The 26,429-nt window shown below is 42.5% G+C and overlaps 1 protein-coding gene across 2 annotated transcripts in view; it reads right to left on the reverse strand.

Annotated features, from left to right (window-relative positions):
* Positions 1-25,194, reverse strand: part of kirrel3a (kirre like nephrin family adhesion molecule 3a) — a 272,346-nt gene extending 247,152 nt beyond the window's left edge. For both annotated transcript variants that reach the window (XM_021617614.2, XM_021617613.2), the window contains exon 1: positions 24,640-25,194. In XM_021617614.2, coding sequence (XP_021473289.2) covers positions 24,640-24,685 — 46 coding nt within the window. In that variant the 5' untranslated portion in view covers positions 24,686-25,194. The remainder of the gene's footprint in view (positions 1-24,639) is intronic.
* Positions 25,195-26,429: the final 1,235 nt, after the last annotated feature.

Below are 26,429 nucleotides of genomic sequence, written 5' to 3' on the forward strand. Positions count from 1 at the left end.
GCAGTAGTTGTGAACACAAGCACACTAAATAAGTCTTGCTTATGGAAGATTTGATCAAATCGACCCCAAGTATGAATAACGTAACTAAGTGGTTCTGGATAGGACTGTCCAATTTTTCAGCTAAATTACATTTGATTTAGTGGCCTTTTTACTGGCTTGTGTCAAGCCTTTTTGTCCCGCTGCTGTACTGAGACGCCGCGAGTAGGGGCCGTGCGGATGTAATCTGGAGGCCAGATTTTATGGTGAGTGAGACGCCGCGAGTAGGGGCCGTGCGGTTGTAATCTGGAGGCCAGATTCTATGGGGAGTGTGACGCTGCGAGTAGGGGCCGTGCGGATGTAATCTGGAGGCCAGATTCTATGGTGAGTGAGACGCCGCGAGTAGGGGCCGTGCGGTTGTAATCTGGAGGCCAGATTCTATGGGGAGTGTGACGCCTCGAGTAGGGGCCGTGAGGATGTAATCTGGAGGCCAGATTCTATGGTGAGTGAGACGCCGCGAGTAGGGGCCGTGCGGATGTAATCTGGAGGCCAGATTCTATGGGGAGTGAGACGCCGCGAGTAGGGGCCATGAGGATGTCATCTGGAGGCCAGATTCTATGGTGAGTGAGACGCCGTGAGTAGGGGCCGTGAGGATGTCATCTGGAGGCCAGATTCTATGGGGAGTGTGACGCCTCGAGTAGGGGCCGTGCGGATGTAATCTGGAGGCCAGATTCTATGGGGAGTGTGACGCCGTGAGTAGGGGCCGTGCGGATGTAATCTGGAGGCCAGATTCTATGGTGAGTGTGACGCCGTGAGTAGGGGCCGTGAGGATGTCATCTGGAGGCCAGATTCTATGGGGAGTGTGACGCCTCGAGTAGGGGCCGTGCGGATGTAATCTGGAGGCCAGATTCTATGGGGAGTGTGACGCCGTGAGTAGGGGCCGTGCGGATGTAATCTGGAGGCCAGATTCTATGGTGAGTGTGACGCCGTGAGTAGGGGCCGTGAGGATGTCATCTGGAGGCCAGATTCTATGGGGAGTGTGACGCCTCGAGTAGGGGCCGTGCGGATGTAATCTGGAGGCCAGATTCTATGGTGAGTGAGACGCCGTGAGTAGGGGCCGTGAGGATGTAATCTGGAGGCCAGATTCTATGGGGAGTGTGTCTCTGCTGGAGAGGAAGTGTGGGCGAGGGCTCTCGCGCGTTTCAGCACTCGGAAAACAAAAGCACACACACACACCCGCTCATACAAACTAGCACACACAAACACTCATACAAACTGACCTACAAATACACACACACTCACATGTTTGGCCCTGTCCGGGGGTGTCATCGGATGGAGCCACAGTCTCTCCTGACCCCTCCTGTCTCATCCTCCAGTGTTTATGTGTCGGGGGGCTAGGGTCAGTTTGTTATATCTGGAGTACTTCTCCTGTCCTATCCGGTGTCCTGTGTGAATTTAAGTATGCTCTCTCTAATTCTCTCTTTTTCTCTCTCGGAGGACCTGAGCCCTAGGACCATGCCTCAGGACTACCTGACATGATGACACCTTGCTGTCCCCAGTCCACCTGGCCGTGCTGCTGCTCCAGTTTCAACTGTTCTGCCTGTGATTATTATTATTTGACCATGCTGGTAATTTATGAACATTTGAACATCTTGGCCATGTTCTGTTATAATCTCCACCCGACACAGCCAGAAGAGGACTGCCCACCCCACATAGCCTGGTTCCTCTCTAGGTTTCTTCCTAGGTTTGGACCTTTCTAGGGAGTTTTTAGCCACCGTGCTTCTACACCTGCATTGCTTGCTGTTTGGGGTTTTAGGCTGGGTTTCTGTACAGCACTTTGAAATATCAGTTGATGTACGAAGGGCTATATAAATACATTTGATTTGATACACGCTAACACATACAGTACACACACACACACACACACACACACACACACACGAGCATCGGCTCAAGCAATGTAATTTGATGATAGAGCCATCCTCCAGGCCCGGTGTGGAAAGTGAGGTGGAGGGCTGGAGTCTGCTGGGGCAGAAAGGTTAAGCAAAGGGGAGAGTGCACTTGTACTGACAGTAAGATGTCAATGAAGTCCTCCCCCTTACCGCAGTTCAATCTGCAAAAAACACCACCCAGCAATATGTTACTGTATACCATAAGGGGACGATGATAACAGAGGAAGCCGGGGTGGGCGAACTGGCATATCGCGCTGGTGCTGCTGCTTACTCCTCATTTGGCCTCCATTCTGATTCCACTTGAACCACTTGTGCTAAAGATTTTCCAACCATTAACTGTCTGAGGCACCGGGAGACCTGAGTGACACTGGGACCTATTGTCTGTCATTGATTTTCAAAGACCCCACAAGTCAAAATGGCTCTGTCATGTCAAGGATTGTTTAGCTTTACATGGCCTGACAAGCCCTGTGCTCCCAGGGGGGAAGCGAGAGAGAAGAATAGGGGGAAGGGGGGAGTGTGAGATGAGAAAAAAAGATAAAGAAAAAGAGTGAAAATGGTGGCACCAAGCTCGTTGCCCATCTGAGGGGTTTACGACCATTTCATCTCTTTAGGTTTTCTTAATGTCCCACTCACTCAAACAGAGTTTCAAAGAAGACATATTCAGTGGTTCCATTTCCCAGGTTGCCTTGCTTGCGTATGAGTTTATCAGAGTGACAGACTTCCCTTGCCCCGAGAGACTTCCAGCCCCCCGTCTGTGCTCCTTCAGTAACCCTTCTCTCGAAGTCGGCACTCCAAATGACAAACTCGATGTGGCACCTTCGCAGTGCAGCATTTTTATTGTTGGTTTCCCCGAAGTCCCACTACCACACTCAAACAAACCTGAATGTCTATCTTCTCCACCATGTCCTCCATAATGGGAGAGGCACTGAGAAACATATATTTCAGTCACAACTCAGAGGGTTGCCAGCTTGAATCCCAGGTCGAACGGGAAAAACCTTAGTAAAAGACCTTGACTGCAGGTTTTGCTATAACTTCCAATGCGGTACAAGCCTCTGGACACTCACACAATTAAGACGACAGAGGAATTCTAAGGGGTCTTGTATTTACTCCCCCATGTTCCATTCGACAGGCTAATAAGAAGAAAACTTCACTGGGAACAAAGGAATAGTTTGCCAGAGGCCTTACTCAACCAAAATTAAACTCTCACTGGCAACCCGGGGTAGCAAGTAGCTTAGCGGTTAGAGAGGTGATCCAGCAACTGGAGGGTTGCCAGTTTGAATCCTGGGTGCAAAGGGAAAAATCTGTTGGGAAGTGAGTTGGCAACCGTAGGGTTGCTAGTATCAAATCCTAGATGCCATTGCCTGCTGTTGTGCAATTGAGCAAGACACTTAACCCCCCACAGCAATATCCCCCCGCATGCTCAAAACCCTGTATGTATATGTGTCTTTTGAAGGGAATGGGTTAAAAGCGGAAGTCAAACTTCGGTTGCAATTGACCAATAAAGTGATCTTAATCTCTCTCTCTCTCTCTCCAGTTCCCTGGTTTTGAAAATGTTCTTGTGATTTCCATTAGGCCTTGTTGTGCACAGCAGTCAGCCACTTCCATTTCGTCACCAGCACTGTACTTCTCAGCCAGCCAGAACCCCTCCTCCCCACTTCCTACACTTTCCGCTGTGAACTCCCTCCCTGACTAACCAGTCCTGCTGCTTTGGGCTGGGATCATTAGTACCAGGTGGTGGAGGAACCCCACGGGCCCAGAAAGACAGGACACTGGCCACCTGGCAGAGATGGCCAGTGTCATCCCCGGCTTGCTGGTCCACGACCGTTGAATGAAACTAAGACGAGACCTCACGCAGGAGACACATAATTCGCAAACAGCAGGGGTGGATGCTAGTCCATGGGAGGGAAAGTACTGTAGCAAGTTCAAAGTTGCCTCAAAGCGGAATGCATTGACCAGTAGCAGAGATTGAGTGGGAGAGAAAAAGGAATGTAGCGATGTAAATTACACATGAAGCAGTATGCCTACAAACGACACAATAGAGGATATACAGTATATCTGCCACATGTCTCGGTTAATACCCCAAAAGCTCCAAAAGGAATATTCGCTTGCGGCGTTTTTTAATATCCTGTAAATGATATAAGCTGCTATGATATTGCTGAGGGGAGCAAATGAGATCTAGTCTAGGACAGCTCTGGGGAAGTGGAAAACCTGCAGGATATATATACGGTGAAGTCCTCTTGAATATGTATGCAGATGTTAAAATGTAGTGGGAACACTGTTGAACTTCCACTGAGGTGACAATTCATCAGCCGAGTCGCACCGGGAGTCCGGAGAAAAGGACTAAAAGAGAGATAATGACAAAAACGCTGAAAAAAGAGAGAAAGAGAAAGTACTAATGTACATTTCAGAGAATATGGAAACTGTCGACCAGGGATACAGAGTTTCTCATACTGTATTCAACTTTTATAAGGGTTTTGCTTCCTTCCCACATGGACTTTGTGTTGAGAGAGGTTTGAGAAGTCCTTTTTAGAGTCTCGACATCTACATATATTTCCTGTAGCGCCTCTCAAAGTTGGGGTCAATCTTCAAGTTATAGAATTGGAATTTGATTGCAACTAGACTGTTTGAAAACATTTCATCTTTAGAATTTAATTGGAATTGTAAAAACATTTAATCTTTAGAAATTAATTGGAATGGCATATTTGCACATTTCCCAGTTAATGGAATGTATGCACTTAGTGTAAAACATTTGCTGCAGAATTTGTTTTAAATCATGTCAACTTCAATGTATACAGTGCCTTGCGAAAGTATTCGGCCACCTTGAACTTTGCGACCTTTTGCCACATTTCAGGCTTCAAACATAAAGATATAAAACTGTATTTTTTTTGTGAAGAATCAACAACAAGTGGGACACAATCATGAAGTGGAACGACATTTATTGGATATTTCAAACTTTTTTAACAAATCAAAAACTGAAAAATTGGGCGTGCAAAATTATTCAGCCCCCTTAAGTTAATACTTTGTAGCGCCACCTTTTGCTGCGATTACAGCTGTAAGTCGCTTGGGGTATGTCTCTATCAGTTTTGCACATCGAGAGACTGAATTTTTTTCCCATTCCTCCTTGCAAAACAGCTCGAGCTCAGTGAGGTTGGATGGAGAGCATTTGTGAACAGCAGTTTTCAGTTCTTTCCACAGATTCTCGATTGGATTCAGGTCTGGACTTTGACTTGGCCATTCTAACACCTGGATATGTTTATTTTTGAACCATTCCATTCTAGATTTTGCTTTATGTTTTGGATCATTGTCTTGTTGGAAGACAAATCTCCGTCCCAGTCTCAAGTCTTTTGCAGACTCCATCAGGTTTTCTTCCAGAATGGTCCTGTATTTGGCTCCATCCATCTTCCCATCAATTGTAACCATCTTCCCTGTCCCTGCTGAAGAAAAGCAGGCCCAAACCATGATGCTGCCACCACCATGTTTGACAGTGGGGATGGTGTGTTCAGCTGTGTTGCTTTTACGCCAAACATAACGTTTTGCATTGTTGCCAAAAAGTTCAATTTTGGTTTCATCTGACCAGAGCACCTTCTTCCACATGTTTGGTGTGTCTCCCAGGTGGCTTGTGGCAAACTTTAAACGACACTTTTTATGGATATCTTTAAGAAATGGCTTTCTTCTTGCCACTCTTCCATAAAGGCCAGATTTGTGCAGTATATGACTGATTGTTGTCCTATGGACAGAGTCTCCCACCTCAGCTGTAGATCTCTGCAGTTCATCCAGAGTGATCATGGGCCTCTTGGCTGCATCTCTGATCAGTCTTCTCCTTGTATGAGCTGAAAATGTAGAGGGACGGCCAGGTCTTGGTAGATTTGCAGTGGTCTGATACTCCTTCCATTTCAATATTATCGCTTGCACAGTGCTCCTTGGGATGTTTAAAGCTTGGGAAATCTTTTTGTATCCAAATCCGGCTTTAAACTTCTTCACAACAGTATCTCGGACCTGCCTGGTGTGTTCCTTTTTCTTCATGATGCTCTCTGCGCTTTTAACGGACCTCTGAGACTATCACAGTGCAGGTGCATTTAGACTTGATTACACACAGGTGGATTGTATTTATCATCATTAGTCATTTAGGTCAACATTGGATCATTCAGAGATCCTCACTGAACTTCTGGAGAGAGTTTGCTGCACTGAAAGTAAAGGGGCTGAATAATTTTGCACGCCCAATTTTTCAGTTTTTGATTTGTTAAAAAAGTTTGAAATATCCAATAAATGTTGTTCCACTTCATGATTGTGTCCCACTTGTTGTTGATTATTCACAAAAAAATACAGTTTTATATCTTTATGTTTGAAGCCTGAAATGTGGCAAAAGGTCGCAAAGTTCAAGGGGGCCGAATACTTTCGCAAGGCACTGTATATTTATTGGATAGCTAGGCTGACATAATCGGCCTGAATTTGGGAAATTGGGTATAATATTGAATTTGGAATTTAATTACTGGAATTGACCTAACATTGGAATTGACATTGATTGAGTTCTCTCTGAATTCAAAGACTAACCTGGAATTTGAATTGAATTAAATATGCAGGGAGAGGGAATTGAATCAGTATTGAATTAGGATGTGTTGTGTTTTAGAGAGAGAGAGAGGGGTCTCATAGCAATGAAAGTACAAAACAGAGCCATAGGCTTTTCTGGATGCCTGAGTATCATCTTAATCTCTCTGAAAAGCTATCGTCTGCTGCCCACACTTATCCAGCCTGAACACTTGACCGCTCCCCAACTCTTCAGACTGACAAAGTGCTCTGCGTCTGAAATGGGAAAATAAAGAGGAGAGCGGTCTGGCCCTAGCTGCCATCGGCTCACTCGGAGATCCCTGTTCATTTTCGGTTGAGCCACCTCACCTGTCCCTCTGAACCATCCTCAACCAAGCATCTCTCCTTTACTGACAGGCAGACAGACAGCATAATTTGAAAAAACAGACAGACAACCCCACCCCCTTAAAAGCCCCCTGCTCATCCACCCTGCCGCTACGCTCCGCTCCAATGTTTTCTCCCTGGGTAGCCTGGGAGAAATATTGAGTGTACACTCCTTGGCCCACTCTGGCAGCTATCTGATCTGACATTAGGCCTTTTATAAGGTTACCTCCCACTCATCACTTATTACCAGACTCTGTGTGGTGCCATTATCACTTTAGATAAGGCTACAATAAACTACATTCCACTCCAAAGGCCCCCCTGCCTTCTGCTCCATCTTCACTTCACCAACATTGATGGAAGGACTCTCGACCATTCATTTTCAAAACAGAGGTCCTTGGGTTGCGAGCGAGAGCTTATTCTGAGTTGTTCCCAATGCTTTGCTTGGCAGACAATTGTCGGTGAGCTGATAGTGCAGCGTTTAGCTCTGGGCAGAAGCCAAGCAGGAGTGCCTAACGGATGAGTCCAGTACAGCTGGGAGATTTTTGACGGATGTCATCTGTGAATTAAAGCCACAACTGTGGCGGATTCGCCAAGCATGCGTGCCAAAATTACCTCCCTCGCTCAATGCTAATTCACTCTGCTCATTAGGAGTGCGAGCTTTATCCATGAAACATAAATCAACTTTCCATTTTGTATCCAATAGATTTGGGAAGGCGTGCATTTAGCCCATTGACTTTTTCAAGATTATGAAAGGGGTTAGATATAAAGCTCAATTTGACAAAGCTCAACCATAAGCCAAGGCAACCTGGTATCAAAATATACATTTTATGAACAGGATACTCATAATCTATGCGGTTAAATTACTAACGTCTACTATCTATACAAGTCACTGTTGGCACCAATCAATCTTGAAACTTGACGGAGAGCTGCCGCAGTGTTTCTGAAGTCAAAAATAGTTCAGGAACAAACTTCTCCTTTGAAAGGGACGTTATTAGAGGCCCTCTATTAGAAAGACCTTAAGCTGAAAACAGTCTTCCAGCTTCAGCAGAGGTTCAAGTGAGCGGAGTTCAAAGAAAGCATACCAAGAACAATTATTATAAGCTCCCATGGTGATTGCTTGTGCACCCCATCAAAAACATGGCATCAAAACCCCACACCACCTCCCCACCCCTCCCCAAGCCCCCAGTTTACCATGCGAAATAACGAGGCCAGATTAATCAAGCATGGCTCAGATGGGTCTCTGGTGCCTCACAGGCGTTAGATCACAGACAAACACCAAGCTCTAATGATAAGAAAAGCCCCTCCACTGAGACTCTTCAGGATAAGAAGACTGGTCACTCCTCTAACCAGTTAGCTAGCTAGCTAGCCATTGACGAACCAACAACAAAGCAGAAAACAAGTGTACAAAAGGATGCTAGCTAACCTAGCATTGCTATAGATGCTATGTACATGGCAGCGTGCCTGTGTGAGGGATGCATGGTAATGGCAGGGAAATACACATTATCTGAAGGTGAGGCGCTTCACTCGGTCCCCCCATCCCCATCCCTCCACTTCTCAGAGACCCTGTGTATGAGTTAAAAGGCTGATTTACATTTATATTGCAAAAACGAGGCGCATGGTTGTAATTGGTGTTGCGTAGCCTGATCCCCCCCCCCCCCCACACACACACAGACACACACACTTGCACACGCACACATCTCACATCTCAACATCAGCTAGTGTGTGTCACGCAATCAGATGGTCTCCCCACATTTACAAGAGTGTGTGTGTGGGGGATAAATACAGGGAGAGAGAGTAGAGAGAGTAGAGAGAGAGAGAAAGTAGAGAACGAGAGAGAGTGAGGTAGAGAAAGAGAGAGAGAGAAAAAAACATAGCGAGAGAGTAGAGAGACACAGAAAGACTTAGTCAAGTCTGTCCAGGTGAAGTAGGGGCTGTGCCAGAAAATTCCGGCAGACACCGGGTCATTCAAGCTCAAAAAGCACAAGAAAGAGGATTTCGACACGCCCCATCTCAGATTGTTTAGAAATCATTTCTGTTGTTAGCAATGGATAAGATTAGCATTCCTGCAACGTAATTTTGTTGAAATTGATCTCTGACAAATTAAGCTAATTGATTGCACCCAACATGGCCATTTTTAATTTATGGGATTATTTATATAATATTCGATCATTTCTGTACCCAACATCTGATTTGGACACCAAAAACATTCAAGCAATCAGTAAGACATGAGGAACATCCACGGACCTCCAACACCCCACGCCAATCCCACCCCAACAATGAGTATATAGTATCAGTTCTATGTCTGACAAGCAGTATGGATTTGCAGGTCGGAGTATTGTTTCTTCATCCTATGTGTCTGACAAGCAGTATGGAACTGCAGGTCGGAGTATTGTTTCTTCATCCTATGTGTCTGACAAGCAGTATGGAACTGCAGGTCGGAGTATTGTTTCTTCATCCTATGTGTCTGACAAGCAGTATGGAACTGCAGGTCGGAGTATTGTTTCTTCATCCTATGTGTCTGACAAGCAGTATGGAACTGCAGGTCGGAGTATTGTTTCTTCATCCTATGTGTCTGACAAGCAGTATGGAACTGCAGGTCAGAGTGTTTTTTCTTCATCCTATGTGTCTGACAAGCAGTATGGAACTGCAGGTCAGAGTGTTTTTTCTTCATCCTATGTGTCTGACAAGTAGTATGGAACTGCAGGTCGGAGTATTGTTTCTTCATCCTATGCAATGTATTCTCAGTGAGTTTTTTCCCCTGTTTAGGGAAATTTGTCATTGAAGTTGTTGGGTTTATGTTCCATCCTACATCCTGATATTACCAGCTTCTGAACACTAAATGGTGCTATTTCTTCTATTAGGTGATTTAAAAAAAAATCCCCCCACCCTCCTTAAGCAGTCTTGGACCAGGTATGACAGCAACCCATACTTTTGTTTACCTGTCCACTGTTTCAAATGCACATTTTTTAAAGTTAGCATTTGAAACAGTGGCCAGGTTAACAAACCGAAGCGTGGGTTGCTTTTGACCACTTCCTTGGATTCCTCATGTCTTACCCTTAATTAGAAAAAAGTTTGCTCAAAATCGGATGTTAGGTACTATAATTATTGAATATTATATCAATCCTTTAATTTAAAATAGCTAATTTGGGTGCCATCAATAAGCTTATTTGTTCAGAAATCAAAATATATTCCAACAAAATAATGTTTCCGGAATGCTTATTGCTACAGACAGGATTTCAGAATATTCTGGAGATGGTGGGTGTCATGGCTTGCTAAAATTACATGGAACGACCCTGCTTTCCTTATCAGATCAACAGCTCAATTCTTCAAAGTGCCTCCTGTCCTGCAACACAAAACACATATTTCATTCTGTGGATCCGTGCAGGACTTAACAGCTCTGTCAATACCTTCACTGGCTTGTTTACTCCAGCATTTTTCAAACGCTGCCAGGAAAAGGCAATGCAACAACAGTGTGCAATGCCGCAGTAGATCTGTGGCGACAGGCGCTTGATTCATAGCGGCAATAGAATAGGAAAAATTATGTTGATGTTTCCGCAAATTGCTTCGGCAGTGGAAGAATGTGTGTTGAAATGATTGCGGGAGACAAAATCAAGGCACAAAATCAAACCTGCATGGCGTGCAATCACATGTAATGCACAGATGTACTCTGAGGTACAGTGGTTCCTCCATTAAAAGTTGCGAGCTTGCACCGCGGGAATTAGAGGTACCCAGCATCAAGGCTTCATTGCTCCAGACCACCACAAGGGGGAGTTAGAGCACTCGTTATGCATTTGGTTCCCAAGGATTTTATATGACCAATCATATCAAGTGGTTCCAATTACGAATTTGACGCGAGCCTCTCATCCCTGGGTGAAGATGGCTGACACAACATTAAGATGGAACCAAATGTAAGTAGTTATAACATCATAACGAGTCAAGCAAAACATTTACAATTGAGAGGAATATGTAAGTTAATGTAGAGACAAATTTTGTGCATATTTTTTTGTGATAAAGTTCATTTACGAAAATTGCTATTTAGCAAGTTAGCTGATTAGCTAACATTACCCAGCTAGCTAGCTAGGGTTATGACAGGAAAATGAATTTGAATGTACAATTGCATAAGTTTGCCTTGCAATACAGCTGAAGTAACATAGCTAGTTAACTATTTACTTGCTCTTTGTGTAGTGGAGGATACAAATAACTGTATGTCTATGGATGTGTAGCTAGCTACAGTAAGCACCCACACATGAACATACAATGCACATCCTTTTGCTTGATTTACAATAACCGCTAGAGATTGACAAACAGTGGTAAATGTGCAACTGTAATGAGAGATGATAAACTAGAAAAATAAACCAAATTGTATGCATAAGCTTATTTTTCGCTCCATTTCCCCTTCTGCCCTAACCATCATTTTTGTCAAATGGATATCCATGAATCGACCAACCCAGTCTAGGTATCAATCGCTATTGATCATTGGAGTGATTAGTGGCAATTCCGGGTTATTTTCTCTCTCTGGGGACCTGGAGTTGATGAGTGAGTTATGGCGAGGCCATTCTGTGCCATTTCAGAAGCAATCTGTGTCGGGCGGCTCAAAAGGGGGAGAGGGAGTGGGGTCTCTGGTGATTGTTTCCTGTGCATTAGGCATCAGGTTGGAGTCCATTAATCCGTCAGTTATCGGAGAAAAAATGCGTTCGGAGTAGTGCAGTGTGCTATTGGGAGCAGTGTGGAACTCACTGCACAGAGCTGTACTACACTTCCATTATCCTATTTTCATTCGCTGTTAACTTATTTATGCTCTGGTCCATCACTGTGTTCCTATATATGCATGTTATAAAGAAGAGTCAGTCAGTCAGTCAGTCAGTCAGTGAGTGAGTGAGTGAGTGAGTGAGTGAGTGAGTGAGTGAGTGAGTGAGTGTGCATGGGTGTTTCTCGTGGTGCTATGGGGTCAAATTCCATCTCAGTGCAGTCGATTCAGGAAGCAAATGGAAATGCTCAATTCAAAAATGAAGAAGGCCTGTTGTTTTCAATTCATTTCATCAATCAATATTTAAAAATGTTAATAGAAAACAAATCCTGGTTTGTAAATATGTGTGTGAACTGATCAGGTCAGCATTTTATTTGGCTGTCTCTATCTATGTATTGGTGTCACAGAGTGAGATGTCAGGGTGATGTCCAAGGTGCTGAAAGTGTACAGTTTAAGGTACATGTGCTGTCCATGGTGGTGAAAAGGTACTATCCAAGGTACATATGTTGTCCATGGTGCTGAATGGGTAATGTCCAACGTACAGTTGTTGTACAATGTCCTGATCGGACCCTGTTCAAGGTACAGGTGTTGTCCAAGGTGCTGAAAAGGTACTGTTCAAGGTACCGGTACTGTCCAAGGCACAGGCTATTCACCAAGTGTCTCTATCTGGCTGTGTATCGCTCTACGTGATGTGATGGTGCTGCCCAATGTTCTGTAAGCACATATTGCCTGCGTAACAAGCCACAAACCTAAATAAACATTTTTAAAAAGTATGCTTTAAGTGAGAAGAGGCATTGGTCTGAAGCCGGAAAATAATGGAAATTCACGAGCACCACAATGCCTATTCCACTAATGTTCAACCAATGTTTTCTAGCACACAGCTTTAACTTACTACAGTAGCTATGTTGGTATTGTACTTCAAACTATGTGTAGGCAGGTTGCATCTATAATATGTAAATCAAGGACAACAACAAAAAATAACTACAGAGCATACTGACAGGCAGCTTTGAATAGCATGACAATACTTCTAAATATATATATTCCATTAACTGCTGTGTTGTCAATTCTGAAGGCAGTAAGGGGCTGTGGCACCATATCTTGCCAGTTGCCAAAACATCTAGAAGCAGTGTATTTTCTTTCATACGTTTGCTCAAGTATAGTGAGGCCACTACAATCACTGCAGTCTGCCTAGGTTAATGCAGACACTGCCAGACTGCATAGTGGTGAGTGGGTCTTTGACCAGATCAAGCCGTGGTCACCTCGGGGCTGTCCTTGAAGATGAATGAAGCATAACAAGCGCAACCACGAGCCATTGGGAAAGTCAATAGGACTTCCCTGTGTTGTTAGGATGAGGTGAAACTGTGGTCATTCCCTTAGGGAACTCATCCAAAGCCACAGGCTATAGCTAGAAGAGTGAGAGGGTGTTGCGTCATAGTGCGCTCACCGGTTCCAGATTGTGACTTGTAAGGTCATCTCCTAAACCGCCAGTCTATCTAGGATAATGATTTTATATTGGCTCTGGCTCTCTGATGGTCAACTGCGCAACCCTACAGGTGAACATCTTCCCACGTGGCTTCCTTACTCAAACTGTTTAAGTGCCTCTGACTCATCATAAGAAAAAGGTATTGTGATTACTTTCCACTTGACAGTGTGCCATGTAAAATAGTACATTTTCTGCTAGTTCGTATTATAGTGAGAAAAGTTCCTGGAGGCAGCATGAGCCAGACATGGCATTGCTACTTAATTGCTCTTTCAGAGTTGTGTTCGAGGGCATCACCACCCCTTCCGTTCAGAGTACAGGGGGACTGTGATCTCTGTGTGACTGTCAGCAGTGGTAATCGTTGAGTGGCGGAATCACAGGAGAGTTGAGTATGGAGAACGTTAGCGGGGGTGGAGTGGGGTTGAGAGAGTGATGCTGCTCAGTGCTCAGCACTGCCCCTACCGTAAAGGGAACAAGTGCCACTGCAAGGAGCTCCAAGATAGAAGAATTTATACGAATATGTATAAGGAGAGGTGGAGGAGTGTAGAATGGCTGTATAATCAACACACTTAACCTCTAATACCAACAGTCACTTGTGTTCTATAAATAGGCTTCAAATATATGCGAGACGTCCTGTGAAAAGGAGTTATTGCAGGTAAATGTAATTCTGACATATTGCATGTTTGAGGGGATAACGTTAGGCTTCCAAAATATAACATACTGTCTAACTCTATATAACTCATTATGTTTAATCTCTCTCTCTCTCTCTCTCTCTCTCTCTCTCTCTCTTTCTCTGACATTGCATGTATGCCTAATGTAAATAGCTCTTTATATAATATCCGATTGAGCAGTTTATGCTCCTTCACATAAACTCATGGCCTGGGTCATGTTCAGTAAGGCACTCCGTAGCAAACAGAAAAGCAAAATGAATGTTTAATACTGGAAAAGTTAAGATCGTATGTGTTCCTGTTTCACTCTGTATCAAAACATGTTCTCCCTACTGAAAACAGGGAGGACTTTTCTCACCAGCATTCCATTGACAGCGCGACTAGCCAAAATGTGATCCCTTTAGTTTTTCCCTCTGAACACGACCCTGGATTTGATATTTTGGTATTTTATTTGGATTCACATTAGCTTTTGCAAAAGCAGCAGCTACTCTTCCTGGGGTTCACACAAAACAGAACATTAATAGACATGAACAGCTCAAGGACAGAACTACATCAAAAAATATATTTTTTTAAGGAACCATATCAATACACACAGACTATCTAGGTCAAATTGGGGTCCTTTGCCCACTGCTGCCACCAGTCTGTCACTATGCAGTGCACAGAATACAACAGCTGTTAGTATGACTGTACAGCTCCCTAATTTAGGAGACCAATACCACCGCCAAGGGACACAGCCCTCTTATTGCCCTCTTCACTGTTTGAAGAGAGAACATCTCCAAAATAACCTTATATCTGTTTGTTCTCCAAGTTTGACACATTTGATTCCCAAGCTGTCTTTAAATTAAGTGTAGAAAATGCGTGCTTATTATTGTAAATGTAATTATTTCCTTGTATTTTATTATTGAGTTCATTTTCAATCATCCACTAATCTCACTCAAACCTTTCTCAGTTAGTAGTGTTAATTATTTGAATGTTGATTGCCCACTGAGCACAAACTGGTTGAATGAATGTTATTTCAATGTTGACTGTGACGTGGAATCTATGTCGAAAATACATTGGATTTGAAAAAAATACCTCAACAGGGTACATTTCAACCACAGGATTATGTTTTCATGGTAAGCAATTTACAACATTGGCAAAATCTGTTTAAAATATGTTGAATTTGTAACTTTGAAACAACGTCAGATCTTCAATGTTACGTATATCCACTATCTAAAACAGGCTTAGCAGCACATCGTATTAGAGATTTGACCTATCTGCACATCGTATTGGAGATTTGACCTATCTGCACATCGTATTGGAGATTTGACCTATCTGCACATCGTACTGGAGATTTGACCTATCTGCACATCGTACTGGAGATTTGACCTATCTGCACATCGTACTGGAGATTTGACCTATCTGCACATCGTACTGGAGATTTGACCTATCTGCACATCGTATTGGAGATTTGACCTATCTGCACATCGTACTGGAGATTTGACCTATCTGCACATCGTACTGGAGATTTGACCTATCTGCACATCGTATTGGAGATTTGACCTATCTGCACATCGTATTGGAGATTTGACCTATCTGCACATCGTACTGGAGATTTGACCTATCTGCACATCGTATTGGAGATTTGACCTATCTGCACATCGTACTGGAGAAACCCCCCATCTTGAGTCAATACTGCCATCTATTGGTAAACATAAATATACCAGGTTACTACAATAAGTGTACTATGTCACACCCTGATCTGCTTCACCTGTCCTGTGCTTATCTCCACCCCCCTCCAGGTGTCTCCCATTTTCCCCATTATCCCCTGTACCTGTGTTATACCTGTGTTTTCTGTTTGTCTGTTGCCAGTATGTCTTGTCTCGTCAAGCCTATCAGCGTGTTTTTTCCCGTACTCCTGTTTGCTCAAGTCCCTGTTTTCTAGTTTTTCCAGTTTGGACCATTCTGCATGCCCTGACCCTGAGCCTAACTGCCGTTCTGTACCTTACTGCCTCTGCCCTGGATTACTGACCTCTGCCTACCCTTGACCTGTCATTTGCCTGCCCCCTGTTTTGTCAATAAACATCTGTGATTCGAACTGTCTGCATCTGGGTCTTATTCTGAGTCCTGATAATACTGTATATCATCAGTGAGACCATTTAGGCTAAAATAGCATTTGCAAAGTCATCAACAGCTATTGTTTCAAGTCAACCCAGGGTTAAACTAAAAACAGACAATGGGTTTCAAGCTATGGTTGAGTTCAAATTGATAATTAATATGTTAGATACACATCTCCTTCTTAACCAAAAATGGAATTTAAAGAATAGGCCAAAATAAATTCAAACATTAAAAGCACTTTAAATACATTTTGATTTGATTTAGTCTTAATCTTTAACTTAGATTCTTGGTTGAGATGGAGATGAATCCAACATATCAATTAGAGGTCGACCGAATAAATCGGCATGACCGATTAATTAGGGCCGATTTCAAGTTATCATAACAATCGGTAATCTGCATTTTTGGACGCGGATTATGGCCGATTACATTGCATTCCACGAGGAAATTGCGTGGCAGATTGACCACCTGTTACGCGAGTGCAGCAAGAAGCCAAGGTAAGTTGCTAGCTAGCATTAAACTTATCTTATAAAAAAACAATCAATTTTCACATAATCCCTAGTTAACTACACATGGTTGATGATATTACTAGGTTAACTAGCTTGTCCTGCGCTACATATAATCAATGCGGTGCCTGTTAATTTATCATCGAATCACAGCCTACATAGCCGAACGGGTGATGATTTAACAAAAGCACAATCGTTGAATGAATGTACCTGACCATAAACATCAATGCTTTTCTTAAAATCAATACACAGAAGAATATTTTTTTTAAACCTGCATATTTTTTAGTTAAAATAAATTAATGTTAGCAGGCAATATTAACTAGGGATATTGTGTCACTTCTCTTGTGTTCATTGCACGCAGAGTCAGGGTATATGCAACAGTTTGGGCCGCCTGGCTCATTGCGAACTATTTTGCCAGAATTTTACATAATTATGACATAACAGCAATTTTTAGACTTGGTGTTGCCACAGTTCGATAAAATACGTAATGGTATTTCACTGAAAGAAGAAACGTTTATTTTCGAAATGATAGTTTCCGGATTTGACCATATTAATGACCTAAGGCTCGTATTTCTGTGTGTTTACTATATTATAATTAAGTCTATAATTTGATATTTGACAGAACAGTCTGTCTGAGCGGTGGTAGGCAGCAGCAGGCACGTAAGCATTCATTCAAACAGCACTTTCCTGCGTTTACCAGCAGCTCTTCGCAATGCTTGAAGCACAGCACTGTTTATGACTTTATCAACTCCCAAGATTAGGCTGGCAATACTATAGTGCCTATAAGAAAATCCAATAGTCTAAGGTATATGAAATGGTATAGAGAGAAATTGTCTTATAGATTTCTATAGTAACTACAACCTAAAACTTTTTAACTGGGAATATTTAAGACTCATGTCAAAAGGAACCACTAGCTTTCATATGTTCTCATGTTCTGAGTGTCACGCCATGACCATAGAGAGGTTTTTATTCTCTATGTTTGTTAGGTTGGGGTGTGACTAAGGGTGGGTTATCTAGGTGAATACATATATATTTTGGCCTGGTATGGTTCCCAATCAGAGGCAGCTGTTTATCGTTGGCATTTCCCCATTGTGCTTTGTGGGAACTTGTCTAGGTATAGTTGCCTGCGAGCACTACTTTGAGCTTCAAGTTTCTCTTCCAAAATAAAGGATGGAAACATACCACGCTGCATGTTGGTCCACTCCTTATAACGATCGTGACACTGAGCAAGGAACTTAAACGTTAGCTTATTTACATGGCATGTATTGCACTTTTACTTTCTTCTCCAACACTGTTTTTGCATTATTTATATCAAATTGAACATGTTTCATTATTTATGTATTATATTAAGTTAAAATAAGTGTTCATTCAGTATTGTCTTAATTGTCTTAATTGTCATTATTACAAATATACGTATATATATACACACATATATAAAAATTGGCCGATTAATTGGTATCGGCTTTTTTGGTCCACCAATAATCGGTATCGGTGTTGAAAAATCATAATCGGTCGACCTCTAATATCACTTACTAATTTGTAGACAAACTGGAATTTTTTTTGGTAGAAATGCTGTCTTGAACATGTGAACTTTCATGTACCTTAATAACAAACTCGTATGCCATCTGTAAATATGAATACAATTATTTAATTAGGAGCCTAGTTGGTTTAGCCAAGGAAAAAATCAGCAACCTTCCCGCTAGTCATGATTGGCTGAGATAATGAGTTGGCTGGACATGCTGAGAGATGAGTTTGGATTGGTCTGCCATGTAGCGCGCTTCTGTCTATAACATGAGCTAGTCATTTTGTGTAGGTAACTTTTTCTAATGCACTTTTTGAAAGATATCACGTAGTATAAATGAATAAGTGTTGCTTTCCACTTTCTGGAGGACCGAGTTTTGAAATCAGTGGAATTAGAGTATGATAGCTAAGGAGATTGAGAAAAGTCTGGCGTTTGTCAAAAAGAGAAGACACTGTGGTATAAAATACCTGTCACAGGATTACATATTCAAACAAAGGGTAACCATGACATCCGTGACAGAGATGGAGAAGAGTCCACCCATGTATACGACGGGTAAGAGTTCCACCCAAGTATACGACCTGCAGATGAATGCTGGGTAGTAACATTATGAGTTGAGATTATGGTTATTGTTTAGTTAGCTAGCTAGCTACATGTCTAAATAAAAGCGTAAACGTTGCCAAAAAATCCTAATTAAATTGTTGCCAGCAGCACAGTTGTATTCACCAATGCTCTGGATAACATAAAACAGCCTAACCAACTCTGCTAGGGCAAGTAAAAGGGTCAGTGAGCTGTTTTCTCATTTGTGTCTGGAAGTAGCGTGCAAGCTAGCCAACGTTAGCCAGTTAGCTTGGATGCTTTACTGCTGTTGTTAGGTCAGAACGCTTGGAACCCTACTCCTCGGCCAGAGCGACCAGTGTGCGCTCTGAACACTCCGAAAGCGAAACGCTCTGATTTTATGAACGGACAATCTCTTGTACTCTCTTGTACACTCTTGTACTCCAGATTAAATTTACTAACACACCCATAGTATAAAACCAGCCTTCAGTCCTAAAACCTTTGGTTGTTTAGTACATAGCCTCACATGTGAATCCTTAAAGAGATAGGTGGGGCTAAAGCTTAAGAGGGTGTGAACAATTCCGAATGGGTGTAGACAACAAAGAGCTCTCCAGTAGGTACCAAAAATATTCAAGGGCCATTTTCTCAAAAGTGAGTTTACAATTTCGTCAACGTTCAAAGCAGAATTACTTTCCCATTGTTCCTCAACTGTAGTTTATGATATATAATTCTCTACTTTTATCCAATGTAAAAACACAATTTCAAATTATGCTACATAAAACAGGATCGAGCCGGTCGGACAAAAATGTTGGATTCACTTCTCCAACTAATCCAAAAATAAATGTTAAGGTATAGGATTAAGTCAATGTCTCAAATAAAACTAATAATAATAACACTTTTTTCAACTTTTATAGCATGAAGACATCTCGATGCTCTGTACAGCAACAACAACAAAAATAAGCAAATTAAAACAACCACATTAATAATCATGAGTACATGGACAGTCAAGAGACTGAAGTTTGAGAAAGCTCATGCCCTTAAAATGTTGATATTTGGTTGTGTTGTCAACCAAACACAATTCAATAATACTTTTGTAATACAGTAAATAGCGTAAAGTTAAGGATATCTTACATACCAATGTAACAGGATTTATTCAACCTTAAAATGAGTAACACATCCATGGCCACATATTGAGGTTAATGTAACTATAAATGTTGTCTTGTGGAAATATAAAATGTGCATGTTCAACATGGCATGCAAAGGTCGCAGGTCTCTGGAGATCTTCACAAGTACAATAATAATCTGTGCAGAATCTTGAACAGCATTGATCACTTGCACTACAGTGTGTACAGTACTTTCAATGTAATCTCAACTGCGATCCAGGTCAAGCACAGTGAGAACACATTAAGTTTTTGTATAGATAAAAAATATCTGACATTTTATTCCCATTTGAACTGCTTTTAAAAGGTTGAAAGCGTACTGACAACACATTTACATGACTAAGCCAAACATCAGACATCATTTTTCCATATGAATTTGGATGTGCTTTTAGATGGTTGAAAGCATAGTTATAACACATTGCCTATTCAACAAACTTCTGGCTCTCTTTTTGAGTGTGTGAATAAAAGTTGAAATCTAACTGATCAACGGCTGAACCAAATAGCCTGTCTTATGCCATTCACAGGTGAAATTAATTGGAGCCTAATGAACATCCTTGAACATCCATCAAATATATATATATATATATATATATAAGAAAAATAGTAACATGAGGAATAAATACACAATGAGCAATGATAGCTTGGCTATATAAACGGGGTAACCGGTGTTGAGGGTCAGCGTGGCAGATGTTGTCTAAAAAATCTAAAGCAAATCAAATGTTATTGGTTGCATATGTTATTGTAGGTGTAGTGAAATGCTTATGTTCCTAGCTCCAACGTCCTACCCTCACCACCTGGGGGCAGCCCGGATCCAGTTGCAGAGGAAGGTTGCAGAGGTAGGTGTTCAGTCCAGGGGACTGACGTAGGTGTTCCTTTTGTAGGTGTTCCTTTTGTCCAGGTAGGAAAGGGCAGTGTGGAGTGCAATAGAGATCGCATCATCTGTGGATCTGTTTGGGTAGTATGCGAGTTGGAGTGGGTCCAGGGTTTCTGGGATGATGGTGTTGATGTGAGCCATGACCATCCTTTCAAAGCATTTCATGGCTACAGATGTGAGTGCTAAGGGGCAGTTGTCATTTAGACAGATTACCTTGAGTACAGGGACTATGGTGGTCTGCATGAAACATGTACGTATTACAGACTGGGTCAGGGAGAGGTTGAAAATATCACTGAAGACACTTGCCAGCTGGTCAGCGTTTGCTCTGAGTACGCATCCTAGTAATCCGGCTGGCCCTGTGGCCTTGTGAATGTTAATCTGTTTAAAGGTCTTACCTGCATCGGCTACGGAGAGTGTGCTCTTGAACAGCTGGGGCTCTCACACATGGTTCAGTGTTGCTTGCCTTGAAGTAAGCATGGAAGTCATTTAGCTCGTTCAAGTAGGCTCGTGTCACTGGGTAACTCTCGGCTGGGTCTCCGTTTGTTATCCGTGATAGTTTGCAAACTCTGATGAAGACAACTTGGCTGTCGAAACGTTGGTAATTACATTTTTGCATCTGAGCTCCTAGAGTCTTTTATTTTCTAGTTCGCAAGCCCTGCTACATCTGACGAGCATCAGAGCTGGTGTAGTAGGATTTGATCTTAGTCCTATATTGGGCTTTTCTTGTTTGATAGTTTGTCAGAGGGGGTAGTGGGATTTCTTGTAAGCGTCCGGATTAATGTCCCGCTCCTTAAAAATGGCAGCTCTAGCCTTTATCTCAGTGCGGATGTTGCCTGTAATCCATGGCTTCTGGTTGGGATAAAAAAAATGATTTCACCTTTATTTAACCAGGTAGGCCAGTTGAGAAGAAGTTCTCATTTACAACTGCGACCTGGCCAAGATAAAGCAAATCAAAGCAGTGCAACAAAAACAAAAACACATTGGATAAATAGAATAGAAAAATCTGTATTTGGTAAGTGTTTCTGTGCAGGGCCTATGGAACTGAGCTGTCACTGTGGGGACAAAGTTGTCAATGTATTTAATAATGAAGCAGTGACTGATGTGGTAAACTCCTCAATGCTATCGGATGAATCCCAGAACATATTCCAGTCTGTGCTAGCGAAACAGTCCTGTAGCTTAGCATCCGCTTCATCTATTCACTATTGATTGCTTCACTGATTCTTCCTGTTTGAGTTTGTAAGCAAGAATCAGGAAGATAGCGTTATGGTCAGATTTACCAAATGGAGGGTCAGCATGGTATCCTTCTCTGTGTGTCGAGTAAAGGTGATCTAGAGTTTTTTCCCTCTAGCAGCACAAGTGACATGCTGGTAGAAATGAGGTAAGAACAGATTTCAGTTTTTCTGCATAAAAAAAACCCGGCCACTAGGAGCACCGCCTCTTGATGAGTATTTATTCTAAGCCAGAGAATGAGTCTAGCTCAGTTCCATAGGCCCTGCACAGAAACACTTACCCTAGCTCCTAAATTAATTTCTGAAAAGATTGGATAGGCATAAGAAACACTCCACCTAGCGTATTGGAGGGCAGATATATATTGCTAATACCTATCCATTTATATCAGATTTACATGAAGTGCCAAGGGGGTAGGGGATAGGGATTAGGTACTAGGGGTGGGCAATAGTTCTGGACTGGGCAATAGTCTCAGCTCCAACATTTCCCTTCACATGTTGTGTAACAGCATGGGCTAAAACATTTAGGTACCGTGTTCACTCTGCCTTTTCTCTCTCCAACCCACCCTCTCATAGCAGAGACAAGCCAGCTCTGCTCTGAACAACAACTCCCTCTCGAAGCAGAGACAAGCCAGCTCCGCTCTGAACAATAACTCCCTGTCGAACTGCCGAAGTATTGACAACTGCCAGCCTATGGCAGCGATAAGAAGGTTGGAGGAAGACTGCCATCTCCAAAAGTGGTGTCAGATAGCAGGCTTCACCCTCCCCCCATCCACTTCCCTCCTCTCTATTCGACAACCACTCTGATTCTGTTGACAACAAGGGATGCAAACTACACCGCTCAATCAGTGTATCAAAAGAGAGAAGCGACGGCGAGGAAGAGCACTTGATCCCCCAGACGCCTGAGAAAAGAGATTGGGGGTTGGTTCGAGCTCACCTGCGAGCATTTACCGATCCCTTTACGTGGGCTGTGATAACCAGCCTTACTGGTTAGAAGCCTTAACATGGGGATGCAGGTTCCAGCAGTGACTGCCAGACTAATTGACAGTATATATGTTGGTTGTTAGGGGCTTAAAGTTGTCCAAGCTCTGACAGCTTGCAGTTCGGAGGAGAGATGCTTGTAGAGGAGAAGAGATATTGAACTACAGGCAGGCCTCTTGTTAGGTATCAGATGTCTTTCGTTTTGAAGTGTTCAATAAAGGTTTCACTGAGCACATTCCCCAATTAAAGTACAATATTAACTGTTGATTCATAGCACCTGTACTCTATAATACTTAGTCGGAGTGCAGAGAGCGAGGAGGAGGAAATTGCTGTGTTCTGCTGCAAAAGCCCCCTGTCTGCACAACAGCGAGTGGGCAATAAACCATAGCTTAGAGAGTGAAGCAGCCATTTGGGAACCATAGCAAATGCCCCCCACCTCTCCAACTTACAATTTACTGAGGGGAGAAGGGGGGGAAAAATCCTCTGTTAGCTTCCGACACTGGCACACATGCTCATATACTCATAAAACGAAGCAATAAAGCTGACACCCTCTTGAGGTTTGATGTACAATCCCTGAAAGAGTGCTGCTGACAGCAGTATTAAAAGCTTTATTACTAGTGTCAGATCAAATTAGTGGTGTGCCGCACACTCTGTATGTCCAAGGCGAAAGGCGGAGTATTTGTTCAATCATACATGACTGGTTCTGTACTCCCAACCTTAACATTAGGTCCAGCAATAACATTTGTGGAATTACCATTTAGACTAGCAGAGATGTATGGCTGAGCAAGTGGAATAGGTGTTCAACGGTGCAACAGAGGAATTGGGCGAATCTTGGCGAGTATATCAGGAATAGAGAAGAGGAAGATATTTCAGGGGAGGGGGAATGTATCGAAATGGAGGGACGTATTTTAAAATCAGCTGTTTCTAACACTCATTTACTGTCACAAGCCACAGCTTGGGAATTATTGTAAAACAAATAATGTGTATGTAAAAACACACAGACACACACGCACACACACACACACACACACACACACACACACACACACAAATGTATTGCATGCACCTGTGTGACAGCATTGTAGAGTCAATAATGGATTTTCTAAATATTTGAGAAACAACAAAAATGACAATGTTAAAAATATGTCTTACTGTCACACAACTATCCATGAAACATCAAGAGTTTTTGAGATAACTAATGTTACTTCATATTCAAAGTGCAGACATTCCCGTGTCTCTCAGAGTGCAACAGCCAACATCCAGTCTGTGTTCAAGGAGAAAAAAGGCTTTGTCTTTTTGCTTTCTGCAAAGTGTTTCTCTGACACATTGATGAGCGACGCGATGTTTAGATCAATGTAATGGCAGACAAGTACAAATTCAACTCCTCAAGCATGATTTCAACTCAAGCACAAGCACACCTGTTCATTCAAACTAAGAAGAAATCCCTTCTTGCAAGACGTGAGATGCAGCAATATATGAAGTCGGGACATTTCACAGTTTTAAAGAACAGAAAAGAATCAATATCGATACAAAACCACTGACATCACTATCAATCATTGAAGCGACTTATAGCTCTCTGACATTACACCACAGTCCCACAGTAGAGAATTTAAGTATCACTCAGCGCTACTGTGAAGGAGCTACAGTAAAGGCACATCAAACTGCAGCCAAACTCTGCTGACAGTAAAGCAGACCATCACAGACATAATATCAATTACACAGCTTCCCCCATCTATACAGATCAGTCAGAGCCACGTAGAGACAGAAGGGGAAAGAGTGAGAGATGGAGAGAGAAGAGAGAAAACACTTCTATACGGATCAGTCAGAGCCACAGAACGTAGAGACAGAGGGGGAAAGAGTGAGAGATGAAGAGAGAAAACACTTCTATACAGATCAGTCAGAGCCACAGAAGGGAAAGAGAGAAAGACGGAAATAGAGCGAATGACAGAGAGAGATACAGAAAGAGAAAGAGATAGCACTTTTCACTTACCAGCTGCAGTCATCCAAGAGAGCAGGACCACCAAAGGGATCATCATCGTTGAAGAGACGTAACAGGGGGAGAAGTCTGCTCCTGTGTGCCTGCCGTCTGTCTGTGAGATGCTGCTGACACCGAGACAAAGTTAGCAGCAGAGGTTTACTTGATTCAGAGACTGTGGAGTGGCGTGAATGTCTGTGTGAGATGCTGGTGCTGTAGCTCCCTCCTTCAGCTGCTGCTCTCTCAGTCAGGGTGAAAGTGTGAGAGTGTGTGCGTCTTCTCTCCTCCTCTCTTTTTCTATCTATCGTCTCCTGTTTGCCAGTGATCAAGTCTTCGTCTTCTCTGCTGCCTGTGGCACAGCTTCATTCCAGCTTTACGCACAGTTTCACTCCCTCTGTGTCTCTCTCTGTGTCTCTCTCTGTGTCTCTCTCTCTCTCTTTTTGCCTTTTACATTCTCGGTGAATCAGTGTCTTGCTCTACCATTCTGTTTCCCATGCTCTCTCCCCTCTGTCATTCTCTCTCTCTCACACACTTGCGTTGTTGCTCGCTGGGTAGAGCAGACACACACAGTAAGTGGAGAGAGTGCTTAAGATATTTTGCTCCTCCCTCTCTCTGCCTGCTTCCCAGCCTTCCTCCCTGCCAGTCAGTCTAGCTCAGCCCCATTGCTGCTTTTCCTGAAGTGAAAAACTCTGGGGATGAGCAGGCTAGGAAGAAACAATATCATGAGGCAATGGTATAGTGGCTCTACTGTATAATATAAAAAGGGCATCAAAAAATCCCTCTGAGATTGTCTTTGTTAAGCAATAACATTTACAATAATAGTATAATTGTTAAGACAAGTCAATATATTAAAGATACAGTCAGGGATCCTAAGCACAAAATAATAGTAACATATCTCGACTGTTCCCAAGTCTTCACAATGGCTAATATATATTTGTAGGATAGAACATAAAATAACATCTTCTTTGTTGATTGTATATGCCCTCGGAATACAGAAACACACTAGCTAGCTTCACAAAGCTCAAACCCCTGCAAGGTACAGTTGAACACAGTGTGTCTTCCTTAAGAGACTGATATGAATGCAGAGAGAGAGAGAGAGAGAGTCAGCAACATGCACTATGTGTGTTCACCTAAAAATAAGTGCCTTTTAGTTGTGCCTGCATTTTAACAAGCTAGCTTTGAAACATCAAAGGAGAGGAGCCCTAAGCTATTCCCTGATCACTTGGGCTGTTTGTTTTCACACAAGCAGCGAGAGAAAACATCTAAACAAGTAGAACGCTGACATGTATTAGCAGTTTTACTCTGCAAAAATAAATAATTGGGCATAGCATTGTAGCGGTATCATGTCATATTTTTAAGGCCATTTCTGACCCAACATGTAATGGCATAACCCTTCAAATGTAAATAGAAAAATGTTCAGATGACTGAAGAACAATAGCATCACACGAACATCACAATATCAACGTACTGCAGTGGGCTAAATCAGGGTCACACAGAGTACTTCTTGCTAGTCTTATACAAATCTACTTTGAAACCAAATTATACACCTCACAAATGGTTATGGGCTTAACAAAAAGAAGATACCTGTACCATGTCAGATATAGAGTTGAAATGTATTCAATTTTAAGTTTGCATCCCAATATTACACATAAACATCAAGGAAGACTGAAATATAACAAAACTGTTTGACATAGAAACATTGAATTTTCACCATAAAAAAAATAAAAATAATTATACATTATGAAATTATGAGATATATTCATAACATTCCACCCATGAGGCCAAAGGGGGTGCGTTTAGTCATT

Source organism: Oncorhynchus mykiss, chromosome 10, assembly GCF_013265735.2.
Source record: "Oncorhynchus mykiss isolate Arlee chromosome 10, USDA_OmykA_1.1, whole genome shotgun sequence".
Lineage (NCBI taxonomy): Eukaryota > Metazoa > Chordata > Actinopteri > Salmoniformes > Salmonidae > Oncorhynchus > Oncorhynchus mykiss.